Raw genomic sequence first — 12,211 nt, 5'->3', positions numbered from 1 at the left:
GACACGTGAACAGCCCCAGACTGTAATGGGTACATGAGAAACATAAAAAGAACAAGTACAATAAAAAAATGAACGATTTAATGAAACATAGATAGAACACATACATAAAATAACGATCCCTTCATGAGGCCTTAACCAGGGGTTTTCTTGTCCTGTCCCCTCAAATTTGATACTGGAAGTTGTATAATCAAAGCCCCCTCAGTGAAGTTCCATTTGCTACTTTTGTTCAATTAAGGGGTGGTCTCATAAATACTATACTTTTATAATTAGGAGCTGGCACAGCGATCAGCTGATTACTGCCAACTGAGTGTTGCTCGCCCTTGGTGATCAGCTGGGGAAATCCAGGTCTACATGTCAATTTTTCTTGCAGGGACTGTGATGTAGCAATTATATAGGGGTCATCTTGTTTTTTTTTCTCTATGAGGCTAAGCACTCATCAGTAGGTAATTGCTAACTACCTGCCTGTTCTGCTGTGCGACGATCTCTCCCTGCTCAAAGTGGTCAGAGATCGTTCACTGCCGACATTGTGCTGATTGACAGCGGGCTCAGCCTAATATCAATCAAAAGGACTCCGACAGTGATGCCCCAGCGAAGTTGCTGCTGTCACACTCAGAAACGGGAAAGTCTGGCGTATGACACAGCATACAAATACGATGGAATGGAAAAAGGGAGAGGAAGGCCGTAAAGGTAGGGCGTGAGGGATGGGACACCTGACACAAACCTGTGCCTGTCCTTAAACTCCCCTAACGCCCTATACGGGTCCTCACACCCCCACAGCCACCACGTGCCTAGTTCCTGATTGTCTCCTCAATGTACCCTGACTAGCGCACTGGCCGGCAAGGACGCTTGCCTCACCACTGCAGATGGCAATACAAAGGAGAAAAGACAAAATTGCGACAGCCAAAGAAAAGGGACAATATTCTCAGCTACAGGCTCTACTGCTAAGTTCCACAGCAGCATAGAAAACAGCACCAGGAATCTGAACTCCCACAGCTGCAGCAAAAACCACCAACACAGGAGAGCTCCTCACTCCAAGCTGGTCTGTATGGAATAACTCTATTACCGATGGTCAGCTGATGGGTCATGTGACTATTTAAAGGAAGGTGGGAGTGGTTACCAACCAACATCAGCTGACCATCCTAAAAGAAGCTGCCAGCAAGATTCTGACATTAGCTCTTGCTGGACCAAAAGGAAAAAACAACATTTACATTAGAACCAAAGCTGCCACGAATCCCATAATGAATCGTGACAGCTGCTTTGTCGATATGATGTCAGGAAGTTGGAAAATAACTACCAGGAATGGTCCATAACTGCCCTGGGCCAGGAGAGATCACTGCACGGCAAAACAGACAGGTAGTTAGCAACTACCTGCCGATAAATGCTTAGCACCAGATAGAAACAAAGTCCTGAATAAGCCCCTTAATGCTTGCCATTTCATTGCATGCTTAAATGGGCTGAATTTTCCAGAGCGGGATCCACAATACAGTTGCTCTCCGATCTAGCACTTAGGGAAAGGCTTGTTCAAGGGACTCTACTCATGCCCTAATAGAGCAAATGGGCATTGTTTGTCTCTATGACACCAATGAATAGCTGAGTGGAACACTGTGTCCTCACAGAAGACCTAAAATAACAATAACGTACTATCATATAAGGAAATACCAACCACTAAATACGGTAAATAAGAATTTACAAAATACCCTAAAAGTCTGAAAGTGTTTCTAGAATGTGAATGACTTTACTCTAAGACATCTTTAAGACATTTCCAAATAAGGATCAAAAGTGCAACATTAATTTCTACTAATCCATATAAAACCACCCGAGCCATATTCTTAGAGACATCATTTCCTGCTTTTTTTTTTACAAATTGAAGTGCAAACATTAAGGGAATAATGCTCTAATCTCAAGGAAGCCTGAACCAAGTTCTCAGGGGCTAGTTATACAGTGACATGTTTACTTATGATGTTAGTGATGAGATCATGATTATTTGATAAATTAAGACCGCTGAGGATCCAATAACAATCAGCGGCTTTCACTTTGGTAGACTTTGGTCATCTATGTATTACATGAATGGTCTTTTAAGTAAATGACATAATGTAATACAACATTTACAGTGGAGTGCTAAGTTGAGCGATGTGAGTGGCTTCAAACGGGGACATGGTCATCATTACTCATTTCATTAATTGGCAATCTTTTGAGTTTTCTTAATTAAGGTACCTTCACACTGAACAACTTAACAACGATAACGATAGCGATCTGTGACGTTGCAGCGTCCTGGATAGCGATATCGTTGTGTTTGACACGCAGCAGCGATCTGGATCCTGCTGTGATATCGCTGGTCGGAGCTAGAAGTCCAGAACTTTATTTGGTCGTCAGATCGGCGTGTATCGTTGTGTTTGACAGCAAAAGCAACGATGCCAGCAGTGTTTTACAATGGTAACCAGGATAAATATCGGGTTACTAAGCGCAGGGCCGCGCTTAGTAACCCGATATTTACCCTGGTTACCATTGTAAAAGTAAAAAAAAAAACAGTACATACTCACCTTCTGATGTCTGTCACGTCCCCCGGCGTCCGCGCTGCTGCTCAGAGCTTCCTGCACTGAATGTGTCAGTGCCGGCCGTAAAGCAAAGCACAGCGGTGACGTCACCGCTCTGCTTTACGGCCGGCGCTTACACAGTGCAGGAAAGCGGACGCCGGGGGACCCGACTGACACCGGAATGTAAGTATGTAGTGCAAAGTAAGGAAGGCGTTCCAGCTCCATAAAATTCAAATGCTTTATTTCTCCATTAAAAATTGCATGCATTGACTAAGATCGGGTACGATCGAAACGCGTCGCATGTACTCTGCACTAGGACTTTTGTGTCAAGGCAAGGACGTATTGTGCTGTATCAATTTTTAATGGAGAAATAAAGCATTTGAATTTTATGGAGCTGGAACGCCTTCCTTACTTTGCCATGTATATCCATCTCAGTCCAAGATGATGTTCCGTGCACCTGCCTAAATCGGTGAGCTGGCTGTGGCTTCTTATAGCCTTTTCTTTTTACATAAGTATGTAGTGTTTGGTTTTTTTTTACATTTACACTGGTAACCAGGGTAAACATCGGGTTACTAAGCGCGGCCCTGCTCTTAGTAACCCGATGTTTACCCTGGTTACCCGGGGACTTCGGCATCGTTGGTCGCTGGAGAGCTGTCTGTGTGACAGCTCTCCAGCGACCACACAACGACGAAACAGCGACGCTGCAGCGATCGGCATCGTTGTCTATATCGCTGCAGCGTCGCTTTAATGTGACGGTACCTTTAGGCCACGTTCACACATTGAGTATTTGGTCAGTATTATACTGTATATCAGTATATGTAAGCCAAAACCAGGAGTGGGTGATAAATACAAAAGTGGTGACGTGTTTCTATTATAGTTTTCCTCTAATTGTTCCTCTCCTGGTTTTGGCTAACAAATACTGAGGTAAAATACTGACCAAATACTGAACGTGTGAACGTGGCCTTATAGAAATGTGTCGACAGTATAACTGAGAATGGTGTGATCAAGCAAAAACATCAAACAAAAAGGGGATCCTGTGGACATAAAAAAGCTCATTGACAAAAGGGGTCAGAGGAGAATGTCAAATATAGTTCTGCAGACCATAAGGTGCACAGTCAAGAAAACTCCAGCTGAATACAACGCTGGTGCTCCAAGGAACTTGCGCAAAATTACAAGGTCTCACTCCTTAAAACATATGGGCTAAAACAGCAGCGGACCAGCTAGGAGAAACAGAAAGATAAGACTCCAGTGGTAAAAAAAAAAAAGCGTAAAGACGGATCACTTAGTAGAAAAACATTGCCTGGTCAGATTAATCTAGTTACCCTATTCTGTTGGGTCAGAATTTGGCACAAGTAGTATGGATAAATAAACTCTTCCTGTCAGGTGTCAACAGTTCAGAAGTAATGGAGTGCGGCACACCCTGGGTTCTCCAATGACTGTGACGTTTGGACAGTATGGTTCACCTAAGGTTTGTCGCCCATCAAGTTCATCCCTTCAAGCCAGAAGGACATTTTCAGCAGGACAATAACAAAATTACAAGGTTCATATAGTTATGGATTGGTTCCAGGAACATGGCAGTGGACTATCCTTATTGTCCTAAGCCTTCACAGTCCCAAAATCTTTATCCTGTGGAACAGTGTTCCCCAACTCCGGTCCTCAAAAGCCAACAACAGGTCATGTTTTCAGGATTTCCTCAGTATTGCACAAGGCGATGGAACTCTTGCTGTCAAGGTGATGCAATTATCACCTGTACAATACTAAACAAATCCTGAAAACAGGACCTGTTGGTGGCCCTTGAGGACCAGAGTTGGGGAACACTGCTGTAGAACATCTCCAGGACAGAGTAGAAGAGTTGGTTCAGGGCATGTCAGACTTGGCAGCTGCTGAGTGGAGCAGTGAGGGAGTTGAGCAATGTCCCATGAAAGGTGGGCAAGCATAAGACACCCAGCATGTGTATACTTCCGAGGAGCAGGACAACATGTCACAGCATCACTCCAAATCAAGAGAGATCAATGTCAGTGGCCAAAGGGTTTCATACATAAGAATATACATACAATAGTGTACATGCATGCAACCAAACGATTAAAAACTCACCATGTGTGCACACATTCTAAAAAAGACATGCAGCTATATGCCAGAAATTCTGCAATTCAATCCTTTTTTCAGAAGGAAACTTTGGCGCTATACTGTTCAGATGACTAGAAGATTATTTTTTCATTTTCACCTTACAATATTCATAGTCATAGGAGCCATAACTTTATTTTTTAAGTAAATATTGATGTATATATTGCAGCCCTGTACTTTGTGAAACAAACAGTATTTTTTAGGTATGATTTCTGCATATACATACAGTGCCTAAAAGTAGTATTCAACCCCCTGCAGATTTAGCAGGTTTAATAAGATGCAAATAAGTTAGAGCCTTCAAACTTCAAACAAGAGCAGGATTTATTAACAGATGCATAAATCTTACAAACCAAAAAGTTTTGTTGCTCAGATTAAATTTTTATAAATTTTAAACATAAAAGTGTGGGTCAATTATTATTCAACCCCTAGGTTTAATATTTTGTGGAATAACCTTTGTTTGCAATTACAGCTAATAATCGTCTTTTATAAGACCTGATCAGGCCGGCACAGGTCTCTGGAGTTATCTTGGCACACTCCTCCATGCAGATCTTCTCCAAGTTATCTAGGTTCTTTGGGTGTCTCATGTGGACTTTAATCTTGAGCTCCTTCCACAAGTTTTCAATTGTGTTAAGGTCAGGAGACTGACTAGGCCACTGCAACACCTTGATTTTTTGCCTCTTGAACCAGGCCTTGGTTTTCTTGGCTGTGTGCTTTGGGTCGTTGTCTTGTTGGAAGATGAAATGATGACCCATCTTAAGATCCTTGATGGAGGAGCGGAGGTTCTTGGCCAAAATCTCCAGGTAGGCCGTGCTATCCATCTTCCCATGGATGCGGACCAGATGGCCAGGCCCCTTGGCTGAGAAACAGCCCCACAGCATGATGCTGCCACCACCATGCTTGACTGTAGGGATGGTATTCTTGGGGTCGTATGCAGTGCCATCCAGTCCCCAAACGTCACGTGTGTGGTTGGCACCAAAGATCTCGATCTTGGTCTCATCAGACCAGAGAACCTTGAACCAGTCAGTCTCAGAGTCCTCCAAGTGATCATGAGCAAACTGTAGACGAGCCTTGACATGACGCTTTGAAAGTAAAGGTACCTTACGGGCTCGTCTGGAACGGAGACCATTGCGGTGGAGTACGTTACTTATGGTATTGACTGAAACCAATGTCCCCACTGCCATGAGATCTTCCCGGAGCTCCTTCCTTGTTGTCCTTGGGTTAGCCTTGACTCTTCGGACAAGCCTGGCCTCGGCACGGGAGGAAACTTTCAAAGGCTGTCCAGGCCGTGGAAGGCTAACAGTAGTTCCATAAGCCTTCCACTTCCGGATGATGCTCCCAACAGTGGAGACAGGTAGGCCCAACTCCTTGGAAAGGGTTTTGTACCCCTTGCCAGCCTTGTGACCCTCCACGATCTTGTCTCTGATGGCCTTGGAATGCTCCTTTGTCTTTCCCATGTTGACCATGTTTGAGTGCTGTTCACAAGATTGGGGAGGGTCTTAAATAGTCAGAAAAGGCTGGAAAAAGAGATAATTAATCCAAACATGTGAAGCTCATTGTTCTATGTGCCTGAAATACTTCTTAATACTTTAGGGGAACCAAACAGAATTCTGGTGGGTTGAGGGGTTGAATAATAAATGACCCTCTGAAAAGACTTTTCACAATTTAAAAAAAAAATAAACAAAGAAATAACATTCTTTTTTGCTGCAGTGCATTTCACACTTCCAGGCTGATCTACAGTCCAAATGTCACAATGCCAAGTTAATTCCAAATGTGTAAACCTGCTAAATCTGCAGGGGGTTGAATACTACTTGTAGGCACTGTATGTATACAATACATTTATATTATCTTTTAAGCTAAATGCAAAAAAAATAGATTAAAAAAATTCCTCCTTGAAAAAGACGTTCACAGAATTGTAAAGACGGTTATGAGTACAGGAATACCAACAAAGCCTATGTTTATGGCAATTATTTTGCACCGGTTATGTACTGACATATAGACACATATCTGTATATACCAGAATAATATGCTTGTAAAGAAGATGAATATTGGTGGTTTTAGGCTGAGAAAATCCTCTCATACATTACAGTGCAGCCTGTGGTTGACTCTTAATATTTCGGCCAAGCATCCCTTGGCTCCTTCTTTTTAGTTTCTCGTGCTGACAAGTTTTAAAAGTAGATTAAAAGTATTAACAAAATATTTCGAGCTATCCACTGAGCACAGCGGGCCCCTCCCCCAATAACAAAGCAGTGTCCTGTGTGTAATATTGGTGTTAGACAAACTGATAATGGGGGAACAAGAGTTCTTGACTGTCAGGCAGTCTTAACAGGCAGCAAATCATTCGACAAATGACCAAAACACTCCCTCATTAGTTACAGTGATTTTTTAGTTGGCTTAAAAATTATGGTTCTCGGCAGGACATCATACTATGTAAAACAAGACGTGCTGCCGAGAACAATTATATTCCATGAGCACAGAACAATCACATTAGCGAATCTGGCTGTCCAGTCTACACAGGCCACTAAATGAGTAGCCTGCATGTAGCCGATCGGTGGCCGTGTAACGCCTGAGGTCGGACATGTGTAAACCCTGCATAAGACTGCAGAGGAGAGACGTTCCCACTAGGGTTGAGCGACTTTTGCTTTTTTAGGATCGAGTCGGGTCTCGTGAAACCCGACTGTCTCGAAAGTCGGATCGTGTGAAATTGGCCGATTATTGTGAAAAGTCGGGGGCCAACCGAAACCCAGTGCAGGTAATAGATATTCTCTCTCTCTCTCCCTCCCTCTCTCTCTCTCTCTCTCTCCTCCGTCCCTGCAAAGTTTGTGTTTCACTGTGCAAATCGCTATATCCCAAACGTTAAGATGGCGGTTTTACCCCGTGACGCCGCACAAAGCAAGCCGGAACCTATGTCATCACGCTGCCCACACTCCTTCATTGGCTGAAAAAATGGGGGGGAAAGCGTCATATGAAACGCGACTTTGGCGCGAAGATCGCCGACCGCATGGCCGATCCCACAGTGGGATCGGGTTGGGTTTCATGAAACCCGACTTTGCTGAAAGTCGGTGACTTTTGAAAATGTCCGATCCGTTTCGCTCAACCCTAGTTCCCACCTTCTTGGTTACATGTGCGGCTGCTGGCATTGAGCAGTGTGCAGGAAGGATTCTGGACAGAGCAAAGGAAGACCAGAAAACAGCATGGTGGCGCACCAGTAGAGGGAACACTAGTCAGTACCTCCATCTCAGGAGCAAGACACACAGAAGGAGGCCTATGAGGAAGAACAATATATGGGTCCAATAAGTCATCATAGTTCACAATTCCACCTGGTGTGAAGGTAGAAGTGGGCCAAGCTTGGGTCCCTTTGCAGATGCCCAGGTTGTCCTAGTGATGTGTCCTCCCCTGCTCCATCTGAGAAGCTATCATGTCTGCAGCACCAATGTTAATGCAGAAAGCTTCCAACACATAATGGACATGATATTATTGTGAAAGCCAAAGGAGAGTTGTCTCCAATAAAATGGCCATCAGGGTATGCCCTCTGCACCTCCCCGTCATCGTGAATGTTCTTCTGATCATGCTAAGGCATGCTGTAATTCACTTCCTCCAACAATGTAATGTCCCCATGATCAAAAGCTTTAATTCATCATTTGCAGCTTTTTCGCCTTGTCTTCGTTTTGCATTTGCAGACTTTGTGTCAAATTCATTAAAACCGTCTTTAGTGATTTGGCGAAAACGCAAGTACGCCTGGGTTTTCTTGTTATTTTAGTTTATTTGTGCATCTTTTCTTTCTTCAAAGAGCTTCTAAATGTCATGTTAGTCTTCTACTTTATGAATCAAAGAAAACGGATCCCAAATGCTCTTATAGACCTAGAATGACAGACAGATTAAAACACCAAGACCCGAGCAGCAGCGGGGAGCCGGCATTGGACCCAGGAAGGGTGAGTACTGCTCTGTTTGTTATTTTAGTGGAAAACGCTATTAATAAATTAGCTGAAAACATCTGGATAACAAAAAAAACACTTGTATATTATCAAACAAACCTAATAAATAACAATGACTGAAAAAGACTGAACAAAGCTTAAGCCATTATCAATTTGGTGCGCATATATAAAAATGCCTAAAAAAAACTAAATATTTAGTAAAAAAAAAAAATAGCAAAAAGTATTGAGAGTTGGGGCTAAAAGCAACATTTTTTAAGGCCTGAGCCACATAATACTTCACATTTTTAGATGCCATCATTCTTACAATGTTATCATATATGTTTCTTTTGGATTGTTTTTTTTGTACTGCTCGCTTAGTGCACATTGCGTCAGTGCCTTTTGTCAGTGCTCACCATGGGAAAGATCTTCTGATGTGTATGCCGGATGGAATACTCGCCATACAGCGACATACATCACCCATAGGTTCAAGTTGGAAAAAAAAGTATATTGCAGTTTGGTGAGCTTTCCTATACAGTTGAAAAATGTAAGCAAATGCATACCACCCGGCCATGGGCAAAAGGACCCTGATCATCAGCTGATGGGTGAATGAAGGCATATGGACACAGATAATGTATATACTGGGGGCTTTTCCTGAGTTATACTCCAAATGTAAGGCTCAGATGAAATGTGCACAGACCTTTACACCGGGGAAGCTTCAGCCATGAACAGGAAGGGAGCAGCTGATTAGTGGTTTCCCACAATGGCTCGCAGACAGGGGTCCTAGCAGGAATATCCAAGAGCTGGGTGAGACTGTCTCTTTAAACTTGGTTTATTTCCATCACATTTACTATCTCTGAATAGATAGTAACTAGAGATGAGTGAACCCGAACTGTAAAGTTTGGGGATCGTACCATACACCTTGTGTCTGGCAATGAACCTCGAACACGGACTTCTCCCCAGAGAGACGAAGAGAAAGAGGCCGGTGCTAAACTCCGAACACGGACTTCTCCCAAAATGTAGTGTTCGGAAATTTCAGGAGGAGAGAGAGATTACTACGATCATTTTACAGCGCCAAAGCTCAAGGCCCCATTGACTTCTATGGGGTTTGGTTCAAGTTCCGGTAGAGTTCTGGTACCCGAACCGACCATGAACCCGACAAACCAGAACATCTACGGATCTGATCATCCCTAATAGTAACGACAGGAACAGATTGCTACTTCTGGTACGTGACTCCCAGCTATGAATGTGCACGCTTCTCTGTCGATCCGTCTGTGATTTAATGTAACTGTTCTGGGAATGATCAATGATTATTCTCAGTCATTATCCCCACAATTGTTACATTTAAGGACAAATCTCCTGCAGTCCAAACACAATGATGCGATTGTTAGCAGTTTTCCTATAACAAGAACAGTTTTACCCAAATGCGAAACGTCTTTGTATGCCGCTATTACACATCGCTCCAATATCTATTAACAATCCCTTTCTATCCTTTATTACCTCCGTTCCCACTTGTCCTAGTTCTCGCCACTCGTAAGAAGCCATGATGCTGTGAAAAATCTGTCGTGCAACAGACGGAACCAATTGACTTTAATGGGGTCCATCAGGGGTTTGTGTCCCTTACACAAGAAACTGCACAATTTGTGCCATCACAAGTGACGGAAATCACCGCCGAGCCCCTGATGGAGCATCCCGTCTCATGTAGCATGAATTTGTCAGATTTTTGCTCTTTTTTTATATAGTAGTGCAGCATAATACTATATGACCAACAAAAAGCAAAACAAGCCGGACGAAATAGCAAACAGTGAAGAAATGTAAGAAAACTAGACTAAAATGTAAGAGGTCACATGCGGATGTTTATAAAATAACCAAAATCAAAGTCAGATGTTTACAAGACAATAAAACCCCTTCATACATGGCTACAAGACAATAGGATAATTTGTCCTGGTGGTCCAGGCAGCATCAGGGGGCAACATAGCTGAGGTTTAGGGGGTGGTATGATCTCATCTACAGGACTCACGCGTTTCTGTAACTTTCTATAGAAGCAGCAGAGCAGGAGGGGGCCATTTGTTTACATATGCTCTTGTGTGGGGACACCATCTGTCTGGCCCCCATCCCTGCCCCCTCCAGCCCACTGTGCTCCCCACCAGCATGCCCCTAGTACAAAGTTGCAGCATTTCATACCATAGTCCAGTCCTGGAGCCACTCACCATTTTGCTAGCGTCCATCTTTCCACTGAGATCCCTTGCAGGCCACTTGCAGACCCCCTTGTTGCTGTTGCTGGGTACAAGCTCCACCTCCAGTGCCCAAAATGCAGTTTAGGAGTTATCACACAACATTATCACACCCCAAGGAGGGAGGTGGCACTGCCCAACATCCAGAGGGGGCAACGCTCCAGCTGTGGGGGGCAACACAGAACAAAGTGTTCTGCAAAAACAAAAAGGTGAAGAAATAAAGTATTCACAAGTGATGAGGAAGAGACAGTGATGGAGAAGGGGAGAAACAAGTAAACAGGAGCAGTGGCGGGCAGCGGGCAGATGGTGCTGAGACAGTCACACAGGGCGTGCTGCAGAGAGCGGGAGAGGGTGGAGAGACGCCGGCAGATCGATGGCTACACACAGGGATGGAGGAGGGAGCCTGGCACTGCCTGCAGCCGGCCACAAGGCACACACAGCCTGGCATCAGGCGGTCAACTCTTCCTGCTGCTGGGGGAGAGGCCGAGACAGCCCCGGAGAGGAGGGGCGCAGGATGGAGACAGCCAGGGGAGAGGATTGTGGGAGAGGAGAGCCCCCCAGCCCGGGTGGGAGAGGAGAAGAGGAGAGCCCCCCAGCCCGGGTGGGAGAGGAGAAGAGGAGAGCCCCCCAGCCCGGGTGGGAGAGGAGAAGAAGAGAGCCCCCCAGCCCGGGTGGGAGAGGAGAAGAAGAGAGACCCCCAGCCCGGGTGGGAGAGGAGAGCCCTATACACTGCTCGGGTGGGAGAGGAGAGCCCCCACAGCCCCGGCAGACAGGAGGGGACAGAGCACACGTGTCCCCGCTCCCCGGCATTAGAATAAGACTAGCCGCCTATTGTGACTGCGGGGAAAGAGGAGATGTCTGCTGCTCCCGCTCCTCTCCCTGCCGGGGATACACGGTATGCTCCCGGGAGAAACAGTGCACTGAGCGGCCACACACACAGGGTCCTCACCCTGACACTAAGAGGGTCCGCACACTGTGAGGGACCACATACCCTGGGTCCACACACTGCACGGGACCACATACTGAGGGTCCACACACTGTGAGGGACCACATACCCTGGGTCCACACACTTCAAGGAACCACATACTGAGGGTCTACACACACTGGGAGGGACCATATACTGAGGGTCCACACACTGTGAGGGACCACATACTGAGGGTCCACTTACTGCGAAGGACCACATACTGAGGGTCTACACACTGGGAGGGACCACATACTGATGGTCCACACACTGCGAGGGACCACATACTGAGCGTCTACACACTGCAAGCGACCACATACTGAGGGTCCACACACTGCAAGGGACCACATACTGAAGGTCTACACACTGGGAGGGACCACATACTGAGGGTCCTCACACTGCGAGGGACCACATACTGAGGCTCCACACACTGCGAGGGACCACATACTG

The 12,211-nt window shown here is 45.3% G+C and overlaps 1 protein-coding gene across 1 annotated transcript in view; it reads right to left on the bottom strand.

Annotated features, from left to right (window-relative positions):
* HIP1 (huntingtin interacting protein 1) overlaps positions 1–11,296 on the bottom strand; it is a 173,844-nt gene extending 162,548 nt beyond the window's left edge. The window contains exon 1 of the mRNA XM_077294376.1: positions 10,777–11,296. Coding sequence (XP_077150491.1) covers positions 10,777–10,794 — 18 coding nt within the window. The 5' untranslated portion in view covers positions 10,795–11,296. The remainder of the gene's footprint in view (positions 1–10,776) is intronic.
* Positions 11,297–12,211: the final 915 nt, after the last annotated feature.

The sequence above is a fragment of the Ranitomeya variabilis genome, chromosome 3, assembly GCF_051348905.1.
Source record: "Ranitomeya variabilis isolate aRanVar5 chromosome 3, aRanVar5.hap1, whole genome shotgun sequence".
In the NCBI taxonomy this organism is placed as follows: domain Eukaryota; kingdom Metazoa; phylum Chordata; class Amphibia; order Anura; family Dendrobatidae; genus Ranitomeya; species Ranitomeya variabilis.
The sequence above is the reverse complement of the archived record's forward strand: the minus strand, read 5'-3'. Positions and strand labels throughout refer to the sequence as shown.